The sequence below is a fragment of the Dromiciops gliroides genome, chromosome 1, assembly GCF_019393635.1.
Source record: "Dromiciops gliroides isolate mDroGli1 chromosome 1, mDroGli1.pri, whole genome shotgun sequence".
In the NCBI taxonomy this organism is placed as follows: Eukaryota; Metazoa; Chordata; class Mammalia; order Microbiotheria; family Microbiotheriidae; genus Dromiciops; species Dromiciops gliroides.
In genome coordinates, this window is record NC_057861.1 from 671,717,097 (window position 1) to 671,739,170 (window position 22,074).

The 22,074-nt window shown below is 42.9% G+C and overlaps 1 protein-coding gene across 1 annotated transcript; it reads left to right on the plus strand.

Moving 5' to 3' along the window:
• The first annotated feature begins 17,503 nt into the window (after positions 1-17,503).
• Positions 17,504-21,446, plus strand: LOC122737383 (7-alpha-hydroxycholest-4-en-3-one 12-alpha-hydroxylase-like). Its single transcript, XM_043979882.1, has one exon. The coding sequence runs from the start codon at positions 17,536-17,538 to the stop codon at positions 19,057-19,059; it is 1,524 nt and encodes a 507-aa protein (XP_043835817.1). The 5' UTR covers positions 17,504-17,535; the 3' UTR covers positions 19,060-21,446.
• The last annotated feature ends 628 nt before the right edge of the window (positions 21,447-22,074 follow it).

Sequence of the window (22,074 nt, forward strand, 5' to 3'; positions counted from 1 at the left end):
TCAGTGGATTCTTTCAATTTCTATTTTACCTTCTGCTTCTAGAATATCAAGGCAATTTCCCCTGACAATCTCTTGGAAGATGATATCCAAACTCTTTCCTTGGTTATGGTTTTCAGGTACATCAATAATTTTCAAATTATCTGTCCTGGAACTTTATTCAAGTTTGCCACGTTTCCTAAGAAGATATTTTGCATTTCCCTCTTTTTAAAATTCATTTGGATTTGCTTTATTGTGTCTCGGTTTCTCATAAAGTCATTGCCTTCCATTTGTTCAATCCTAATTCTTAGGCAATTATTTTCTTCAGAGAGCTTTTCTACTTGGATTTTCAAGCTGTTGACTTTTTTTCTCATGTCTTTCCTGCATCATCCTCATTTCTCTTTCTATTTTTTCCTCTTCCTATCTAACTTTATCTTCAGTTCTTTTTGAGCACCTCTATGGCCTGAGACCAATTCATATTTTTCTTGGAAGCTTTAGATTTAGGAGCCCTGACATTGACATCTTCCTATAAGGGTTAACCTCTATCTTCCTTTTCACTAAAGAAACTTTCAATGGTCTTCAGCTTTCTCTGTCTGCTCATCTTGCCTTTCTTTTACTTGCCTTTTAGCTCCTTAAAGTGGGGCACTGTTTCCAGGCTGTACTATCTTAAGCTTCAGGAGGTCCCAGGGGTTATGATTAAAGAGGAACAGGTTCTTCACTCACCTGGCCTATTCCCTGGTTCATAGAAGACCCAGAACAACTTGCTAATTAACCATCTTTGTGTGCTATGGTTGTCAGCTCTGACGATCCAGTGCGCCTCCCCCACCTGGGCCACTGCTACTCAAGCCTACCTCCTGGCTGCCAGCAGGGGTGAAAAACCCAAGTTCTACCTCAGCACCAGGAGAGACCCCTGTAATCTCCTTCCTGCCAAGGGCTCAGCCTTCTCACCAGACAGTGAGTTTAGTTCCAGATGACAGTGGCGCTGTAGTTGATTCAGAGGCTCTGGGGGTTTCTTTCTCTGGTGAGGCCTTTCTGGGACTGGATCTGTGTCAGGGTGACTGTGGGGTTGGGCTCCACTCCTGTCTCAGCACAGCAGCTCTCTCCTCAGCACATTCTTTTGGGGATTTTGCTGCTCCAGGATTGTCCTATGGCATCATTTGGCACCTTGGGACTTAAAAAGTGCTTTCCCCAATGTAAAGCAGGGAATGGTCAATTGAGAATCAGAGGACCTGGGTCTGAATACTAGATGTGTTGTTGACTGGCTATGTGACCTAGTGCCAAGTTACTGCATCTCTCTGTACCTCAGATTCCTCATGTGTAAAATGAAGCCTCTGATCAGGTTATCCCATAGGCCTATTCCAATAGAGGCTGGGATTTTCATCTTTTCAGTTGGACTTGCTTCTCAAGGGTAGCTCTTTGTCTCTGGCACCTCCTTTATCATGCTCAAGTTGATACATTCAGCTGGGGTAATTATACTCTTTGAGAAAGGGCAGAAGCCTTTAATTTAGGATTGGCAGAAGACTCTCTAATTCTGCTCCTTTCTCTGGACTCTGAGGGTCTTTTGCACTACCTCCCAGGCATCAGGTGTCACAGCAGAGAAGCACAGCCCCTTGTACTCAAGGCTATGAGGTCTTTTATGAACCTTTTCTGAATGGAAATGAGGTCATCATAGTGAGAAATGTTTCTCTAGCTTATGGTAAACAACTAAATCCTCATCTCTGCCAGCTATGCCACAAGCAGGTAATATACATACATACATACTTACATATATATGTTTCAAACAGTCATAACCGTCTTCTTGGCCAGGAGGTTGGCATGTCATCATTCCCCAGTTACTAACTCCAAAGTTCTCCTGTTGGTTATTTGCCAATGAGCAAGTGAAACAGAGAACACAAAAGTAGACTTTGCCCTTGCTGTTTCTCAGCTGTTTGAGTCAATTCTGACTCTTCTGGAACCCATTTGGGCTCTTCTTGGCAAAGATCTGGGAGTACTTTGCCATTTCCTTCTCCAGAACATTTTATAGATGAGGAAACTGAGGCAAGTAAGGTTAAATGATTTGTCCAGGGTAACATAGCCCTGGCTAAGGACAAAGTTTTGGCAACAGCTTTTCTAAGGAGTTTTTCATAGGAAAGTAATTGATTTTTGTCTTTGCCTCTTTTTGATGTCAAAATTGTCAGTGTCTGAAAGGGCAATAACCTTACCCATGAGTTTGAAATCAGTAAATGATTTGAGGGAAAAGGGAGCAAAGCAACATTTTTTAAAAACTTAGGCATTTTATTTATTTTTATTATATTTTTTATTTAGAATTTTCCCCAAATTACATGTAAAAATAATTTTTTCACATTGAGTTATTAAAAACTTTATTTCAGGGTCAGCTAGGTGGCGTAGTGGATAAAGCACTGGCCTTGGATTCAGGAGTACCTGGAGTACCCAAGTTCAAATCCAACCTCAGACACTTGACACTTAACTAGCTGTGTGACCCTGGGCAAGTCACTTAACCCTCATTGCCCTGCAAAAAATCAAGAATTTAAAAAATTTTAAAAACCCTTTATTTCCCAAATTTTCTTCCTCCCTCCTTCCCCACCCTAAGAAATCAAGCAATTCCATTTAAGTTATACATGTGCAGCTTATGTAAAACATCTTCACATTGAAGAAAACAGACAAAATATCATTAGAATGAGGAACTAACAAAAAAAATATGCTTCAATCTGTATTCAGATACCATCAGTTCTTTTCTTTGTAGATGGAATACATTTTTCACAAGTCTTTTCATAGCATCCTGCTCATCATTTCTTTCATAGTTACTATTGCAAACTGTTTTGCCCTACATCCTATTCCCTTCCCTTGATATTTACTCAATTTTCTATCTTCTTTCACCCTATCCTTCCTCAAAAGTATTTTCCTTTTCAGTGCCCCCTCCTCCAATCTGCCCTCTCTTCCTTCACTTCTCTCCCCTTATCCCCTTCACCTCCCACTTTCCTGCAGGGCAAGATATATTACTATGCCCACGTGCGTGTGTATGTTATTCCTTTGTTGAGCCAATTCTGATGAAAGTAAGGGACACTCCTTCCCCATCTTCCCCTCTACTTCATAAGCTTTTTCTTGTTGTTTTTTTTTTATGTAAGCTACTTTAGCCCATTCCAAGTCTCCCTCTACTCTTCTTCCAGTGCATTCCTCTTACCCCTTAACTTTGTTTTAAAGATGTCATCATGGGGCAGCTTGGTGACATAGTGGACAAAGCACCAGCCCTGGACCCAAGAGACCTTGAGCCCAAATCTGGCCCCAGACGTAAGCCACCCCAACCTGTTTGCCTCACAAAACCAAAAAAAGTATAAACAAAAAAATGCTTCATAGATATCATTTCTCCATATGCAATTCACACATGTGCCCTCTATCTAAGTAAATTCCTTTCAGCTGCCCTAATACTGAGAAAATTCTTATGAGTTAGAAGTATTGGGGGTACCTAGGTGTTACAGCAGATAAGGCACTGGCCCTAGATTCAGGGGACCCTAAGTTCAAATCTGGCCTCAGATACTTGACACTCACTATGTGTGTGACCCTGGGCAAGTTACATAACCCTCATTGCCCCACCAAAAAAAATTATCACCTTCCTATTTACTAATGTAAACAGTTTAACCTTTTAACATCCCTCATGATTTCTTTTTCCTGTTTACCTTTTTTTTTTTTTTTTTTAGTGAGGCAATTGGGGTTAAGTGACTTGCCCAGGGTCACACAGCTAGTAAGTGTTAAGTGTCTGAGGCCGGATTTGAACTCAGGTACTCCTGACTCCAGGGCCGGTGCTCTATCCACTGCGCCACCTAGCTGCCCCTTCCTGTTTACCTTTTAAGGCTTCTCTAGGGTCTTGTATTTGAAAGTCAAATTTTCTATTCAGTTCAGGCCTGTTCTTCCCAAATACTTGAAAGTCCTCTTTTTCATTGAAGTCCCATTTTCCCCTGAAAGATGATCCCCAATTTTGCTGGGTATGTGATTCTTGGTTGTAGCTCTCCTATGGCCTGAGTCCAACTTGTATTTTTCTTGGAAACTTTGGATGTAGGAGCCCTGATGTTGCTCTCCTTTTCTGAAGGTTCACCTAGTTCTTCCTTGTCAGCATAGGAACTTTCTATGGTCAGCATTTTTTTTCTGTCTGTTCATTTTCCTAGCCTATTCCTTGACTTTTAACTCCTTCTTAAAGTGGGGCACTGCTTCCAGGATGCACTGTCCCAAGCTTCAAGGTGTCTAAGGTGGCATGATTTAAGGAGAGGCACGTTTATCACTCCCCTGTCCTGTGCTCTGGTCTGCAAGCAACCACAGGCCTGCTTGCCCTTTAAGCCAGAACAGAATCCCGTTTCAGTGTGGCTGCAAGCTCTGATGTGCCTGCACACCTCTCCTGTCCTCAGTGCTAACAGAGATCCCTGTCATCTCCCGCTGGCCAACAGCTGGACACTCTCACCATCCATGAGCTGAGTTCCGGAAATAGATGCTGCCACAGCTCATTCCAAGGCTCCTAAGGCCAGTTTCTGTGGAGCAGCCTGCCTGGGGCTGGATTTTGTGCTGGCACAGACTGTACAGGTCTGGTCTCCACTCTTAGCCCCGGTACAACAGACCTTTTCCACTGACCTTCTAAGCTATCTTTGGCTTTTGTGGGTTCTGCTGCTTGAGGAATTGTCCTATGGCATTATTTGAAGGTATTTGGAGGGGTCCTGGGGGAGCTCAGCTGTCTTTCCTCCACCATCTTGGCTCTGCCCTGTGTGTGTTCAATTTTCCCCCTCTTTGTATCATAAGTATCTAACACAGCGCTTCGCACAACATGGATACTCAGTCAATATGGGTTCATGATGGTTATGGAGACATAACTTCCCTTGAGGGGAGAGGAAGAGGAAAATTTGAGAACAGGACTTTCTTCTCTTGCTGTGTGTTTTTTTTGAAAAAATATAAATTAGTAATTTTATTTAAAGTTTTGTGGTCTGGATTCTATCCTTCTTTTCCTCCCTCCTGTCCTGAGATGGAATGCAATCAGATATAGATTGTACATGTGAAATTATATAACATATTTCCATTTTAGTCATTTTGTACGAGAAGACTGGAATAAAAGAAAGGAAAGAATGAAAGAAAGTGAGAAACTTGGTGAGTGGTTTTAGTTCCATCTCCTGCTGTGTCATTTCCCGCTTGATTTTTAGCCTTTGGAAACTCCAGTGGTTCTGATCTTCTTGTACACTACTCTTCCCCATCTCTATGATCCCACCCAACTGCCCTTCTCTGTGTTTCTCACAAAACCCACCATCTCCTACTAATCAGTCAATAAATTTTTAATGGGTGTCCACTGTGTGCCAGGAAGTTTGCTAAACTCTGGGGATAAAAAGAGGCAAAAGTCAGTGCTTGCCCTCAAGGACATCACAATTGAATGAGGGAGACAAGCAAGTAAATATGGACAACCTGGGAGACTCAAAAAATGATGGTGCCTTGGATAGCAATAAGGAGTTTGGAAGAGGAAAAGGTTTTTGGGAAAAAGAATAAGTTCTGTTTTGGACATGCTGAATTTGAGATGCCTAAGGAAAGTTCATTTTGAGATATCCATCAGATAATGGGCAGATGGCATTAATGTTGGCCTTGACAATGAAAGGGGTTTTCACATAATCAGACTCAAGGAAAAGAGAAAATATTGGAGAATGTCAATCTTTCCTTCCTTCTTTCTTTCTTTCTTTTTCTTTCCTTTTTTCTTCCTTCCTCCTTCCCTCTTTACCTTCTTTCCTTCCTTTCTTCCTCCCTCTGTAAGTCCCTTCCTTTCTTCTTTCCTTCCTTCTTTCCTGCCTCCCTCTCTCTTTCCCGCCCTTCCTTCCTTCAGTTACTTATTTCTTTTGACTAGGTAAAGGAGGCCTCACTTCTTACCAGCCTTAAACACAGATTGGGAATTAACTCAAGCAAAAGGAGACCTGGAACTTTAGCTTAAAAAGACCAGTCTCCCAGTGCATCCTAGGTCCTCCTAGGACAAACCACCACCACCACCACCAGCTACCATCTCAGTGACAAGGGGTCTAAAAGGAGAGGCAGATTCTGCTCATTCTCTTCTTCCCATTCTCCTAAATGCATTGCTTGGAACACCCTCTCTCTAGGACTTACCAGGTGCCTCTTCCACATACCCCATAGAAAGTTTGACTGTCACTAGAACATACAGCCACTTGAACAGTTAACTGTATAGAGGAACCTCAGTCACACAATAAGGCCCTAGCTGCCTCTTCTCCTTTGTGGGTTTTTTTTTGTTTTTTGTTTTTTGTTTTTTTTTTAGTGAGGCAATTGGGGTTAAGTGACTTGCCCAGGGTCACACAGCTAGTAAGTGTTAAGTGTCTGAGGCCGGATTTGAACTCAGGTACTCCTGACTCCAGGGCCGGTGCTCTATCTACTGTGCCACCTAGCTGCCCCTTCCTTTGTGTTTTTTTTGACTGAGCAAAGGGGACTAAAAAGGAACCCTGAGATGGATGTTTCTAATATTGGAGATAACCTTATGGGTTCAAAACTTCAGAAGCTCCTGGATCCTGGGAGGATGACCACAGCTCCTGGCCTGGCTTGCCAGAAAACCTTTGCTATGGAGGGAACCCATAGTTGTCCCACACCTGATCTATATTGTACCTGGAGTATCTTTTGCTACTGCCTCTTTAAGGAGAGTCCAGACTTGAGGCAAAGCTAAGTTTGGAGTGATTATCCCTGGGCCTCTTGGGAGAGATGTTAGGAACCAGAGAGTTAGAGGACAAAGTAGCTTACCTAGCTCCAAGACCTGCACCTTGTTCCACATGAGCGGGTCCAGAGGGAGAATATGCATGCCTTCCCTTCCCTGGGCTCAGCAGAAATTTAGGGTTAGTACCCTTATTTTAAGCCTAAATCCTCTCTGCAACTTCTTCCCTGGAGTTTGTCAGCAATGTCTTGCATTTTATGTAAGTTGTGACCAGGCTTCATGAGATAACCCTGGTTATGGGAACGATAATAATGGTAACAACAACAGATACCATTTCTCTGTGCTTTGTACATTTTCAGCCTGTCTACACTGAGAGCAGCCAATCATGGAAGCTAAGTACATGGGAATAAGGTTTAGTAGGGGACTTGCCTGGCTTAATAGCCCAGTCCCTAGTTTCCAAAGGACAACCTCACCCCTTGTCTTTCTTAAAAGAAAATAAACTTGTTTTTAAGGTGAGCCACTGAGTCAAAGCCCCATTGGGAAGGGAATGAATAAACAGGCCTGTAACTGAGATGCCCAGAGCCTCTTTAAGGTGAGTTAGGGAGAGGAACTGGAAAGAGGAAAGGATACAGTCCCAGGTCCAAGTTCAAAACCCACCTTGAGCTGAAAAGAGGTTTCATGTCAGGTTGGCTGGCTGCAGCACCCTGTATAGGATTCTGGCTCCAAGGACCCTGGGGTTGAATTCCTGGTCCTGTGAGGAATTACCTCTGGCACCTGAAACTGAGGACAAACAACACAGACCATAGCCAAAAACAAGCCCATTTCCTGGAGCCAGGGGGGCAAGAGTCCCTGCTCTCTCTCTCTGGGTCAGTTCATGGTGGCTATAGCAGATAAGGATTGCTGAAAGGATAATGGGCAAAGAGAGAGTGAATGGCTCAGTTTCAGTAGTTTTAAAGGTGCAAGCAGCTAATCAACGGAACCAATCCCATTCCATCCCTCAACTCCCCCAAGTAGTAGATGATGCAGTGGACTTGGTGCCCACAAAGGCATCTCTCTGTTAGATCTCGGCATGCCCAGGACAGCCCAGTTGGCATCCAGAACTGGGTGTTCTTCCCCTTGCTTCCTTTGTCCTTCAGACTGACTTCTTGTTAGTCCTTCAGGGTATATGGGGCAAAGGGCTGCTATAGTCACACTGAGGTTTCCTGTCCACCATGTGGACAAGAGCAGTAGACATGGAGAGTTGGACTGTTGGGTTGTCAGTGGCTGCAATACATACTTGCTCTCTGGAGGGTGAATCCTACCCATCCCATCAAAGCCTTGGTGCCATTTCTGTTGTTGTTGTCCATGGTAGGTTCCAGTGGCCATGGTCTTCTTCTGGCTTTGTCTCTCCAACCCTTTCAAAACCCTTGAGTTCAGGGGTAGCTAGGTGTCACAGTGGATAGAACTCCAGGACTGGAATCAGGAAGACCTGAGTTCCAATCGAGCCTCAGATATTGTGTAATTTAAGATTCTAAATGTGGATTCTAATGTGTTCCCCCAGTATGGGGGAAACTGACTAAAAATCACTGATAAAACGAGTTTAGGTTTTTAACGGTTTATTGGAAAATAGAAAGAAAAGGATTGAGAACAGAATTCTAACAGCCTAGCATTCCTATCTTTCCTCAAATTTCCTGTGAAGTCCTCTGCCACCACCACCATCAAGTCCGGAAGCCAAAAAAAAGGCCCGCACTCTCTGCGCAGGCTCCCTTTCCTCCTTCCTGTCTCCTCCCAGACCATAGGAGGCTCCTCCAGTTGATTGGCTGGTAGACTTGATAGACAGCACCCATGAGCAAACGTCATTTCCTGACGCCAAGGAAAAGCCACAATGCCTCTGAGGCATTTTCCTCATGGTGGAGCTCTCCACAGCAAGTCTCCAGTAGGTGGCGTCATTCCAATCATTACAGTCCCCCCTGTTGTTCCTCAAGAAACAAAATGTTTCCTTGACGGAACAGTAAAAAGAATATAATAACTATTGCTAACTAATAATATGTGAACAATAATATAGAAAAGGAAGAGAGGAACGTTTTGTCCAGAGGGGCGATTTTTTTTTTTTTTTTTGTCCTCATGAACCGACGCTTTGACATTAGTCTTGCAAAGGGAGGGCCTCTGCAGAGGGTACATGTTACAGATGATGTATATTATAACAGAAAGGAGATAGTAAAAACTAACAAAGCAAAACAGTTCATATAAAGTCTCTGAGTTCTCTTGTCTTCTTGAAGTGGTAAGATGTCATCAGGAGGAAACTGGATTCTGGTCTGGAAAACTGGATTCTGGACTCTGGTCTGGAAAGCTGGATTCTCTTCTTTAACTGTTTGAATTGCTGTATTTTTACTAAACTTTAGCATAGCATTGTCAATGATCAAATTAATAAATTCCATTACATTCCTTCCTTTATATGGTTAGACTTGTAATAGAGGGTTGAGGTAGTTATGCAATGTGTAACACTTTTTACCACCATGTGTCTGGATCAAAGCCAAATTTAGTATGTGTTCATGACACCTGAAAATGTTATGGAAAGGTTATCATACCATATCTCATGGTTCCGAGACAGCCAGTGATTGTGCTAGGCCACAGGTGAGTTCAACTGAGTGAGATAAAAAGATAATTAAGTTCAGTTAAATTAGGTTAAATTAGGAGGGAGAGAGGATGAATACTGGACTGTGCCTAGTAATTATGCTCTACATAGTCACCATTATAAGCAAACAATGGACTTATGTATACCTGTCTCTCCTTTTGTTGCACATATATTCTCTCCAGGGCCTGCATCAGAGTTCACAGCAAATTAGTCTCTGAAATTATAAGTTTCCATACTTCCAAAATCTCATTAATTTCACCAAAGACAGTATGATGGTAAAAATGCGTGCTATGCTGCATAACTGAGAATATATTAGTGATATATACAATAATTCCAAACCATACCCAGAGTATAATGACATATAAATAATAAACGAATGTAAATAGCTGATTACATTAGACATTATTACATAATCTTCTTTTAGCAAGTAAACCACATCATCTTATACATGAATTCTCTAGTATAACAGTAGCAGATACTTAAAGTGATGATTAATTTTTCAAAAAGAAATAAGATTTCAATATTCAATGTTTTCAGTGAGGTATCAAGCAATAGGGTTCAATAACCCTTTCTGGTCTTTTTTAGTTAAACAGAACAACATAAAAGAGAAAGGAGAAAAAAAAATAAAACAAAACTCATTAGAACTCATGGTTCTCTCAAAAAGAAAGAGTAAAAAAAAAAATTCTGGTAACTTCTGAGGCCCGATAGCCTCACCCACAGCATATACTTAAAATGTCTTTGAATAATCACTTAGTTTATAAAATTTAGTTTTAAAAAAAAGCAAAAGAAACAAAAGTCAAGAAACAAAGCAAAACCAAAAATAAAAAACAAAAGATTCGCTAAGCATCCTTTTGTGCTCTTAAAGAACTTAAAGGTGTGGTGAATTCCAGGTTTTTTAGTGCCTTTCAAAAGTCAAAACAAAACAAAACAAAAAAACCAAAAAGAATTTAAAAAAAAATAGTTGAGGTGGGCCAGAAAACTAGGCCATGTGCTCCAGTGCTTTTGCCTGTAGAAGGAAATGCTTGTTAAATTATAAGGTATTTAAACTGCTAGAGTTTGGGGTATGCCACATTGTTTTAACTGGTTCCCCAATTCTCTGCAAGCCAAAGTGGCGGGGGTTTCTGAATTGTCATTGATCTTTCTAATGCTGTCATAATGTTCTTTATGGTAGAAAATGTGGAGTTCTCTAGCATCAGTTTTGTCTGTGCCACTGATTTTCAATAAAGGCTGATTTAATTGATGAACCACAACATTCAGCTGATGCTGCTTAGCAAATGCTACAATTGTATCATTTCCTCCCCACTTTCCAAATTTCTTTAATTCATCAACATATTCTTCAAAAGGGGAGTCATTTACTATAAAAGACTCAAACTCTTGTCTATGGTTAATCATATAAGAAGCAGCTTCTTGTCTGTGTCTGAGATGATTTCTACAGTGACCTTCTAGCTGGTCTGCTAAAGCCCTAAAAAGGCAATTTCTGTCTCCTCATACTTTAGGAAGACTGAGTCCCAAAGCATTTAACTGATCAGTGGGATTATCAAATGGGAACTGCCTATTTCCTCTGAACTCTCTTTGCTCTTTAACAGTTGCTGTCGTTAGGGTTTTTAGCTTTTTAGCGTCTACCTCAGGTCTATCTGAAATCTCTTCACCTATGAATGGTGCAGGCTTTACATGAGAGCAATGAATCCATGAGTCTTTTTCACCAATTTTAATGGCAGTAGGAGTTGTCAATAATACCTGAAAAGGTCCTTCCCAGGCAGGTTGGGTTCCACTGTTTCCCTGAAAATTCTTTACATATATTTTATCTCCTGGGTTGAAGTTATGCAATGAAAAGTCTAATGGGCCTGCCTGGACCACAGCTCCTGCCTCATGGAGTTCACGTAGCCTGGTCTGTAATTCCTGTATATAGGAGGCAACAGAAGTATCACCTCCCACCAGTGATGTATAAACTGGGGAAAAAGTTTTAGCTTGGATAGGAGGGTGACCAAAAAGCATTTCATAAGGAGATATATGAAGTTCTCCTCTTGGTCTACTTCGTAGATAGAATAATGCCAATGGTAGAACATCAGGCCATTTCAAATGGGTTTCAGTACATAATTTGCCAATCATACTCTTAAGCTCTTTATTCATATGTTCAACTTGGCCTGAACTTTGTGGATGGTAGGGCGTGTGGAATTTTGGAGTCACTCCCAAGATAGAGTAGATTTGGGATAAAATCGAATCAGTGAAATGTGTGCCTTTGTCAGAATCGATGCGGGCTGGTGGGCCAAAACGAGGTACTATCTCTTTAAGAAGAATTTTGGCAACAAAGGCAGCTGTGGCTCGGGGGCTGGGAAAGGCCTCCACCCACTGAGTGAGCTGATCAACTATAACAAGGCAAAATTTATAATGTCCTGCTTTTGGCATAGTAATATAATCAATTTGTAAGTGCTCAAAAGGTGTATATGCTAGAGGACACCCTCCATAAGCTTTGGCCTTAAAAGCATACTGATTATAAGACTGACATGTGGAACAGCCCGAGCAGATTCGAGATGCTGTGTTAGTCACACCTGGTGCTATCCAGGTTCTCTTAATAGAGTCTACAATGCCTTGTGTACCAAAATGGCCTTTTCTGTGAACAGAGAGACATACCTGGTGGTAGAATTTCCGGGGAAGAAGTGGCTTACCTTCCGGAGACACCCAGATGCCATTGATGTGTTTCGCCTTAAATTTCTTTTTCCACTTTTCTACTTCAGAATCGTCATAGGTTAGGTTGGAAGGAATATCCTCAGAAAGTGAAAGGTTAAATACATGTTCAGGAGCTTCTAATGCAGCAAGCTTGGCTGCAGAATCGGCTCGTGCATTTCCCTTTGAAACAGGATCAGTATTCCCTGTGTGGGCAGGGCAATGTACAACGGCTAGGGAAGAAGGCAGTTTCAGGGCATCTAAGAGGTCCTTGATAAGGTCCCCATTGGCAATAGCCTTGCCCGAGGATGTTAGGAAGCCTCGTTGACGCCAAATCATACCAATAAAGTGGCATATGCCAAAGCCATATTTCGAGTCAGTAAAAATGGTGGCACTCTTATCTTTGGCTATATTACAGGCCTGTGTAAGAGCCACAAGTTCAGCAGCCTGTGCACTAAAATGGCAAGGCAGAGAAGCTGCCCAGAGGGTGTCATAATCAGAAACTACAGCAGCTCCAGTAAAACGGGTTCCCTCTCTCATAAATGAGGAACCATCTGTATAGAGGACAAGATCAGGATTTTCTAAAGGTGTATCAAAAAGATCATCACGGGGTTTTTCAGCCATATCAACTAAAGAAGCACAGTCATGCAACAGTTCCCCCGAGAATGGTAAATTAGGGAGTAGTGTTGCTGGATTAAGAACTGTGCAGCGTTTTAAAGTGATATTCTCATTACCTAACAGGGTTATTTCATACTTAGCCAGCCTTTGATCTGAAAAGGCTTGTGTCCTGTGACGTAGTAAGAGAGCCTCCACTTCATGAGGGCATTGCACAGTTAGAGGGTTACCTAGGACCAAATCAGAGGCTTTTTCTACCAAAAGGGCTGTGGCCGCCACTGCTCTAAGGCAAGGTGGCACTCCAGCAGCTACAGGGTCCAGCTGAGTTGAATAGTAGGCTATTAGGGCATTGGTTAGGCCCCAGTGACTGAGTCAGGACTCCAGAAGCCACCCCCCTTTGTTCATGCACAAAGAGAGTGAAAGGCTTACTATAATCTGGTAGTCCTAGGGCAGGTGCTGATAACAAGGCCCGTTTTAATTCTTTTATGGCTGAGAGATGCTGGGGATCCAACTGTAAAATGTCTGGAACAGAACTTTTTGTAAGAGCTATGAGAGGTTTAGTCATTTCACCAAAAGAGGGTATCCATTGTCTACAGTACCCAGCTGCTCCCAGAATGGCTCTTAATTGCTTCTTAGTAGAGGGGGCAGAAAGTTGTTGAATGGCCTGGACTCTCTTAGAAGAGACAGAGCGAGTTCCAGCAGCCAAAATAAATCCTAAATATTCTACCTGGGGCAAACACCATTGTACCTTTGTCTTGGAAACCTTGTGTCCTCTCTTGTGCAGCTCCAGCAGTAAGTGACGGCTATCTTCCTGACAAATTTCAGCATTAGGAGAGGCCAAAAGTAAGTCATCAACATATTGTACTAGTGTGGAGCCTTTAAAGGTAATGGAGGCCAGATCCTGCTGTAAAATTTGGGAAAATAATGTAGGACTGTCTACAAATCCCTGTGGGAGTCTAGTCCAGGTCCACTGTCTATTTTTCCAGGTAAAAGTAAATAAATATTGGAAGTCCTCATGTACTGGTATGGAGAAAAAGGCAGAGCAGAGGTCTACCACTGTGAAACATGTAGATTCATAGGGAATGGAAGAAAGTATGGTAGAAGGGGAAGCCAATATAGCATGTCTAGGGATAACATAATTATTAATTGCTCTAAGATCTTGCACAAAACGATAAACAGGTTTACCATCTGGCCCAGGCTTGGGTTTTTTAACTGGCAAAATGGGAGTATTGCATGGAGAGTGATGACATGGAATAATAATACCCTGGCTTTTCAAAGCCTCAATTATAGGTGTGATCCCTTCTATTGCTTCCCTAGACAATGGATACTGTGGAATGGAGGGGGGTGGTCCCCCTTAACTTTAAAGGTAACAGGCATGGCAGACTTAAGGAGCCCCACCTCATTAGGGGATGAGGCCCATAAAGACTCAGGAATGTCAGAGGGGTTTTTGGATACCTCCCCTGCTGTTCCTTGAGCTTCTGTAAGTAAAATTGGTAATAAATGAACAGTATCCTCTGGCAATTGTAGGGAGACAGCCCCATCTGGAGCACAAGATATGGTTGCTCTAAGCTTACAAAGGAGATCACGACCTAATAAATTTACAGGGGCATCAGGCATGAGTAAAAATGAATGTTCTACTGTTAAGGGCCCCATAGATACCATGCGAGGATTCAATTTTGCCACTCTCTGGCTCTTTCCTGAGACTCCTACTACATTCAAAAATCCTACAGGTCTATACCCAGCATCTGGTTTGCTTATTAATACTGATTTAGAAGCTCCTGTGTCTAGTAAACAGTCATAATACGTGTCCCCTACTTTGAGGGTCACATGAGGTTCATTACTCTGGGGAGGTGAATGAACTGGCACAAGTGCATTCAAAAAATCCAGATCTGGGAATATGTTGCTTTCATTATCTTTGTTCCATTCCTCCCCTTCCTCTTGTCAATCCTGTGCCCCCCTTTGAGGGAGTCCATGGTTACCCTGATTCTGGTTCTGTCCTTCTGTTCCTCCCTGATAGGGTCTACGGTTATCCTGATACTGTCTCTTTGTATCCCCCTGAAAAGATTTATATCCATTTTGATTCTGCCTGTAATAAGGGTTATAATTACTCTGGTTGTTTCCCTTCTGATAAAAGTTTCCAAAATTATTTCGATTTCCCCCAAAGAATTCCTCAAGGCTCTCGGTCATTGTCCTCTTAAGGTCTTGTTTTCTAGTTCTACATTCCCTCAAGAAGTGTTCTTGTTTTTTGCAGTACTCACAAAATTTAGGGGGTTGATAACGATTTTCAATTTTCCAGTTTCTCTGCCCTGTTGTTTCCTGTACTGGAGCTAAAATGTCCTGTCTGTTCCTTTCTTCTCTCTCATTTCCTTCGTAAATATATGTTGCTATTTCTTTAAGTCTGTCAGGACTCAAACTATTCCACCCAGGACATTGCTTTTTAAAATATTTCCGAATTTCTGGTAATGACTGGTTTACAAAATGAGAGCAGATAATATGGGCGTCTCTACTGTCTAATGGGTCTAGTCTAGCATATTGCCTGGCATACTTACACAGCCTGTCATAAAATCTATTAGGTCTCTCATCAGGTCCCTGAACTATATCTATAAATTTTTGCCAGTTATCAGTCTTTCTAATACAGGATTCCATTGCCTTCATCAATGTTTCCCTTGCATCTTTCAACATATCAAAATGCTCAGGGTTATTGGGGTCCCAGTCAGGGTCTTGAATAGGCCACCCAATATCAACCTTTCCCGTGGCTTCCAGGCTGTTTGCTGCAGCTACTATATCTGCTCTTTCTCCTGGGGACAATATTATTTCCATAAGGTCAGTAACATCATTCCAAGTGGGCTGATATGCTCTAAAAATTGCTCTAAACTGCCTGATAACTGCTGTGGGATCTTCATCAAATTTAGGAGTGCTTTGTCCCCATAAAGCCAAATCCTTGGGTGTAAAAGGTGTGTATTGTCTGAGCTTACGTATAGTACCTTTTTGACCATGGGCGAGGATCTCTTGAAGGGGAAAAATTTTTACTTTCTCTGTCTCCTCTACAGGGGAATCATTTCTTTCTTTCTTTATTTGTTTGTTTGGCATGGAGGGTGAGGGAATAAGAGTTGGGTCATTTGGAATTTCAGTCTGAATGGCCTTGGATTTAGTTGTTCTATTGGGCGTTTCGGTTTGGCAGGCCATGTCTGTCTGCCAGTCTATCATTTCAGTTTGGGTGGCAGACTCAGATGTAAACTGGGGCCTGGATTTTCCTTGTTTTATATTGTTAGTATGATAATTTTCACTTGCTCTGGCCCAGATTTTCCAATAACGTAAATGTTCAGGTGGACATCTACTTAGGGTTCTTTGCAAATGCCTCAATGTTTGGGGATCAAATGACCCATATTTGGGCCATTCTTCCTGTAATTCCTCATGCCACATAAAACACAGTCTGATAAGCTCTCCTCTGGTCATGGTTGTATTTAGTCTAAGTTTTCCCTCATTCAAATCCATAAGTAGCTTTCCTAATGGGGAATCCCAGGGAATCATCTTTGTTCTAACATTATCTAGGGCATGCCAAATTCTCCATACCACACCACAAAGCCCCACAAAACCACAAAGAGTAATAAAAATATATTCAAATTCAAGCTGGCCAACATCTTTGATTAGTGAAGGTAAAGCTAGAAAAGGGGTACTGAGGATGTTTAAAAGATCCATTTGAAATTTAAAACAGCCTATACTTGGTAGTTCTTTCCAATTTAAGGGGACAAGGGAGGGGAAACCTTACCCAATCAGAAGATCAGAAGATGAACGTTCGGTTTTCCTTATCGTGGTCAGCCAAACTGTGTAATTTAAGATTCTAAATGTGGATTCTAATGTGTTCCCCCAGTATGGGGGAAACTGACTAAAAATCACTGATAAAACAAGTTTAGGTTTTTAACGGTTTATTGGAAAATAGAAAGAAAAGGATTGAGAACAGAATTCTAACAGCCTGGCATTCCTATCTTTCCTCAAATTTCCTGTGAAGTCCTCTGCCGCCACCACCATCAAGTCCGGAAGCCAAAAAAAAGGCCCGCGCTCTCTGCGCAGGCTCCCTTTCCTCCTTCCTGTCTCCTCCCAGACCATAGGAGGCTCCTCCAGTTGATTGGCTGGTAGACTTGATAGACAGCACCCATGAGCAAACGTCATTTCCTGACGCCAAGGAAAAGCCACAATGCCTCTGAGGCATTTTCCTCATGGTGGAGCTCTCCACAGCAAGTCTCCAGTAGGTGGCGTCATTCCAATCATTACAATATTTACTAGCTGTCTGACCCTGGTAAAATCACTTCACTCTATCTGCATCCTCACCTTTAAAATGAGCTGGAGAAGGAAATGGCCATGCACTCCAGTATCTTTGCCAAGAAAACACCAAGTGGAGTCACAAAGTGTCATATATAACTGAAGGGACTCAAGACCAACAACAAATGTCACTTATCTGGAAACCTTTTAGATTCTTCCAATCCATTTCTCCTACATCATCTCCAGGAAAATAAGGACATTTTACCAGAAATCCTCAAAGACCCCTTCAGACTCTGACCTTTTCTGCTGTATGTTCTAACTTCCTTTCAGCTCTGACAGTGTATCGTGGGAGGATGAGGGGATGCTTGATTGAATAATAATTGATTGTTATCCAGCTACCACTACTCCTTTCTGTACTTGCTGCTTCCCAAGGCCCTTTCCCCACACCCAAAAGCTAAACTACTACTTAATTGCATTATTGGCTTTCCTCCCTAAATATCTCCTAATCATGCCAGGCTCTTCTCCCTTCATCTGTCCTCAGGCTTCTGAGAACAGTAAGCTCAGCACAACAGTCGTTCTCTGGCCCAACTCCATGTAATAACTAACCTCCTGTACACAGGAACCAGCCAAGGTACAGGCAGCAGTGTCTTTCCTATGCTTATAAAAGGCTTTCATCATCAAAGAGCACTTTCAGTCTTCCCTGAGTGGCCAGAGAACACAGTTCCCTTGTGGTGTGGTAATGGCATTCTGGGCTTCTGTGTTTATTCTCTTGGTGAGCATTGTCCTGGTAGGGCTATACAGGCTGGGGGCCTTGCGTCAGAGGAGAGCCAGAGAGCCCCCTCTGGACAAAGGCCCCATCCCCTGGCTGGGCCATGGAAGGGACTTCAGTAAGGATCCCTCCAATTTCTTGAAGAGGATGCAAGAACGTCATGGGGACATCTTCACTGTTCAGATTGCTGGCAGATACATCACCTACGTCACAGACCCCTTTTCCTTTGATGCCATCCTGAAGGAGAAAAGAAGCAAGCTGGACTTTGATGAGTTTGCATCTGAAATGGTATTCAGAGTTTTTGGCTTCTTGAAATGGGAAGGTCAACAGAAGATTATGCACAATACCTCGTCAAAGCACTTAATGGGGACTGGTCTAGTTGGTCTGACCCAGGCCATGATGGATAGTCTAAAGATCCTGCTGGAATCTGATGTTACCATGAGCCCAGGAGCCCAGGAGTGGAAGCAGGCAGGGCTCTTTCAATACTGCTACAACATTGTCTTCAGAGCTGGTTACCAGGTATTATTTGGGAACATCCCCACTAATGATAAGGCAGGCCATGCTCAGGAGCTCCTGCAATCCCAGAAAGTCTTTGAGGAATTCAGGAAATTTGACATTCTCTTTCCCCAGGCATTTTACTCTGTGCTCCTGCCCAAGGAGAAGCAAGAAGTGAGGAGGCTCAAACACTTCTTCTGGGATCTTCTCTCTGCACAGAAGATCCTGGAGAAGGATAATGTGAGTGGATGGATCCTTTCCATTCAGCAGCAGCTGGCTGACCTGGGAATGCCTGAGCTAGGGCTGAGCCAATTTAACTTTGTACTTCTCTGGGCTGCCCAGGGCAACACAGGGGTTGTAGCCTTCTGGACCCTCCTCTTCCTCATGAAGAATCCCAAAGCTCTGAAGGCTGTGAGAGAGGAGGCAGAAAGAGTCCTCAGGAGAATGGGGCAGGAGGTGAGACCAGGTGGGGTGCCCATCAATGTTGACTATAGCATGCTGCAGCAGACCCCAGTGCTGGACAGTGTCATGGAGGAGACATTACGCTTGGTGGTTGCTCCTATCCTGATCAGGGCTGTCATGGAGGACATGATCCTGAAAATGGATGATGGCAGGGAGTATGTCCTCCGCCAGGGAGATTTAGTTGCTATCTTCCCCTATCTCTTCCTCCATATGGACCCAGAAATCTACCCAGACCCCACTACATTCAAATATGACCGTTTCCTGAACCCTGATGGCAGCAGAAAAGTAGCTTTCTACAAGCAAGGGAGAAGGGTTAAATCGCCCGTGTTGCCATGGGGTGCTGGTACCTCCATCTGTCCTGGGAGGTTCTTTGCCCTCAATGAGATGAAGATGTTTGTGTTCTTGATGGTCACACAGTATGATATAGAGTTAGTTGATCAGGAGGTAAAGATCCCTTCAATAAATGTGAAGCGCTGGGGAATTGGTGCCATGCAGCCAATTCATGATGTCCAGTTCCAGTATCGAATACACTTCTAGTTTGGTGGTGACAACTTTTGTAAAATCTCAAGGATTCCGTGAGGTACAGTCACTACCTCCCCTTTCTAACGAACCTCTTGTTGTCCACAATCTCCTCTCCTATAACATGGATCTTGTCCTCACCACTCTACTAAACTGCTCTCCAATGCCTTTTCCAATCAACACATCCAATCCTCTTTTCTCAGGCTTCTTTCACTTGTCTGTAGCCTTGGATACTCCTGACTATGCCTTCTTTCTGAAGACTCCCTTCTTTCTGGGTTTCCTCTCTGACTCTTGCTTAATCTCCTGGATTGATTCTTTTTCTGCTATTGGGTAGAGGTTGCAGAGAGATTGAATACTAAGGGAAAATCCTCCACACAGTTAGGACTGTCCCATGGCACAATGGGCTGCCTTGGACACAGTGGGCACAGGGAGGGGTAGCATGGTGGGACAGTGGCAGTGAAGGTCAGCAGTCAAAGACTGGACAACTCCTTTTCTGGGGTGTTGTTCAGGGGACTGAACTTCCTGCTGAAGTCCAAGTCAGACTAGCTGGCCTCTGAGGTCCCTTCCTGGCTCAGTTTCTAGGAGTGAACAGCCATTTGTAGGACATCTTGGTTCCTGTGACCCTGCTCTCTTCCTGTAACTGACTTTCCCTTCTCTGTGTCCTCTGCAGGCTCATTCTCTTCCTCCTGCTCCTGAGCTCCCAAGGCTCTGTGCTTGGTCTTCTATCCTTTCCCTTTACTTTCTCCCTTGACAGTCTCTTTCACACCAAGACTACAGTTAGAACCTCTATTCATATCATTCCAAGTCTGCATTCCAGATCAGGTTGTTGGTCATTTTCCTGTCCAGGATATTTGACTGCCTTTGTCTAGCTGCATCTTGATATCCCAATTATACATATCCTTGACTAAAATCATCCTCAAACCTGAGTCCTTTCCCAACTTGTGCTTCTATCTGTTATTGATACCAATATCTTCCCAGGGACCCAGACTCTAAGTGTTGGAGTCATTTTTAAGTCCAACCTCTTCCTCTCTTGTCTTATTAGCCAGTCACTACCTAAGATTTTCCTCTCCAATCTCTCTACGTCTGTCCAATTCTTTCTGTACCCACTCTCATAGCCCTGGATGTGTGGGGCATCACTTCTCATCTGGACTATTGCAGTGCTCTCCTGCCTAGTTTCCCTGTCCCACCACTCCAATTTCTATAGAATACCAGATTCATCTCCCTAGAGTAATTCTATGACACCATGACTCCCCAGTTCAAGGATATCCTATGTCTCCCATTGCCTATAGGATAAAGTCCAAGCCCCTTAACCCAGCAGTCAAGACCCCCAACATACAGGTGCCACTCTTTCTTAAGTACATTCTTTCCCCACACAGCTCCTGTGCATACTATCTTTTTCTTCTAATGTGAACCATTTACAGTTTGTCCAAGATGCTCCTCTGACTTGTGGCATAAGCAGAGCTTTGCTTCTGCATGGTGTAGCATAAAGAATATTGGCACTGGAATCAAAACACCAGGGCTCAGTCCCCAGCTTTGCTTGCTATAACTGGATATTTGAAGTCCTTTCACCTCTGTAAGGCTCAGCTTCCTCTCCCATAAAACAAGAGTGTCTGACTAGATGAGCTCCCAGCCTTTCCAATTCTAAAAACCATCATACTCTGCTGAGAATACTCTTCCCCACATCTCTCTCTATTTAAATTTTATCCATTTTTGGATTCTGGGATATGGTGGGGTTTTTCTGGTGTCCATTTTATCTCCAACTGGAGGCTACACTCTCCTTGAGGATGCCTATGGAATTGTATCGAAGAGTAAGGAGTGGTAAGTATCCACTCAGTACTGTTTGGCCAGAGGGTGTCCTGCCTAATGGCCACAGGTTTTGGGGTTGACTTGGTTGTCCTCTCCCTGGAGAGGGATATTAGCATAGTTCACATTACCCTTTAACACCATTCAACTAAGCTGGGAAATACTTTTTACAGCCAATATCCCTGATAAAGGCCTCATTTCTCAAAGACAGAAAGAACTGAGTCCAATTTATATGAGTACAAGTCGTTCCGTATTGAGAAAAGGTCAAAGGATATGAACAGCTGATTTTTAGATGAAGAAATCAAAGCTACCTATAGTCCTATAAAAATGCTTTAAATAACTATTGAGTAGAGAGATGCAAATTAAAAGAACTCTGAGGTACCACCTCCTAGCCATCAGATTTGCTAATGTGACAGAAAAGGAAAATGGTCAGTGTTGTAAGGGAGGTGGAAAAAGTGGGACACTAATGCACTTTCGGTGGAGTTGTGAGTTGCTCCAACCACTTTGGAGAGCAGCTTGGAAGTATGTCCAAAGGATAGAAAACTGTGTATATTCTTTCTTCCAGCAATATCACTACCAGATCTATATGCCAAAGAGATACAGAAAAAAGGAAAAACAAAATGGCCGGACAATTTGTGGTATTTGATAGTGTGGTAAAAAAATATGAAAGTTTTTTAACAGTCGGTTAGGATAACTGAAAGATGCCAGTTTTTTTTTAAGAACCACCCGTTCGGGGAGGAGACCAACGGCATGAGCTACGCACGCCAGTCCGCCTGCTGCACACATCAGACTGCCTGCTAGCACTCCACTTCCGGGGTGTGAGCTTAAAAGTCAAGGAGAGAACCGAAGTGGGAGTTTTTTCCTGCTCTGCTGGTCTCCTGACTGCGGTGCACAGACAGTCTCTCTCTCCCCAAAGGTGGCCTTCTCTTTTGGTGAGTTTTATAAGGAATATAGACTAAGCTTAGACTTAAGATGATTTGTATTATGTTTCTGCTTTCCTATCCTTCTAATCAACATCACCTTGTGACTACCATACAATAAATGGTCTATCTAGAAAACCAGAAGCTTCTTCCATTTACTAGTCTGGGAGATAAATTAAGGGAAAGGTTAAAGAGGGGAGATTTATGATCTAATATCCAATTTTAAATCTCACAGTTTGGTGACCCTGAAGGGACCTTAAGGACCCTCCCACCCTCCCTAGTTTGGCCACAAGCCAGCTAATTTGGTGGA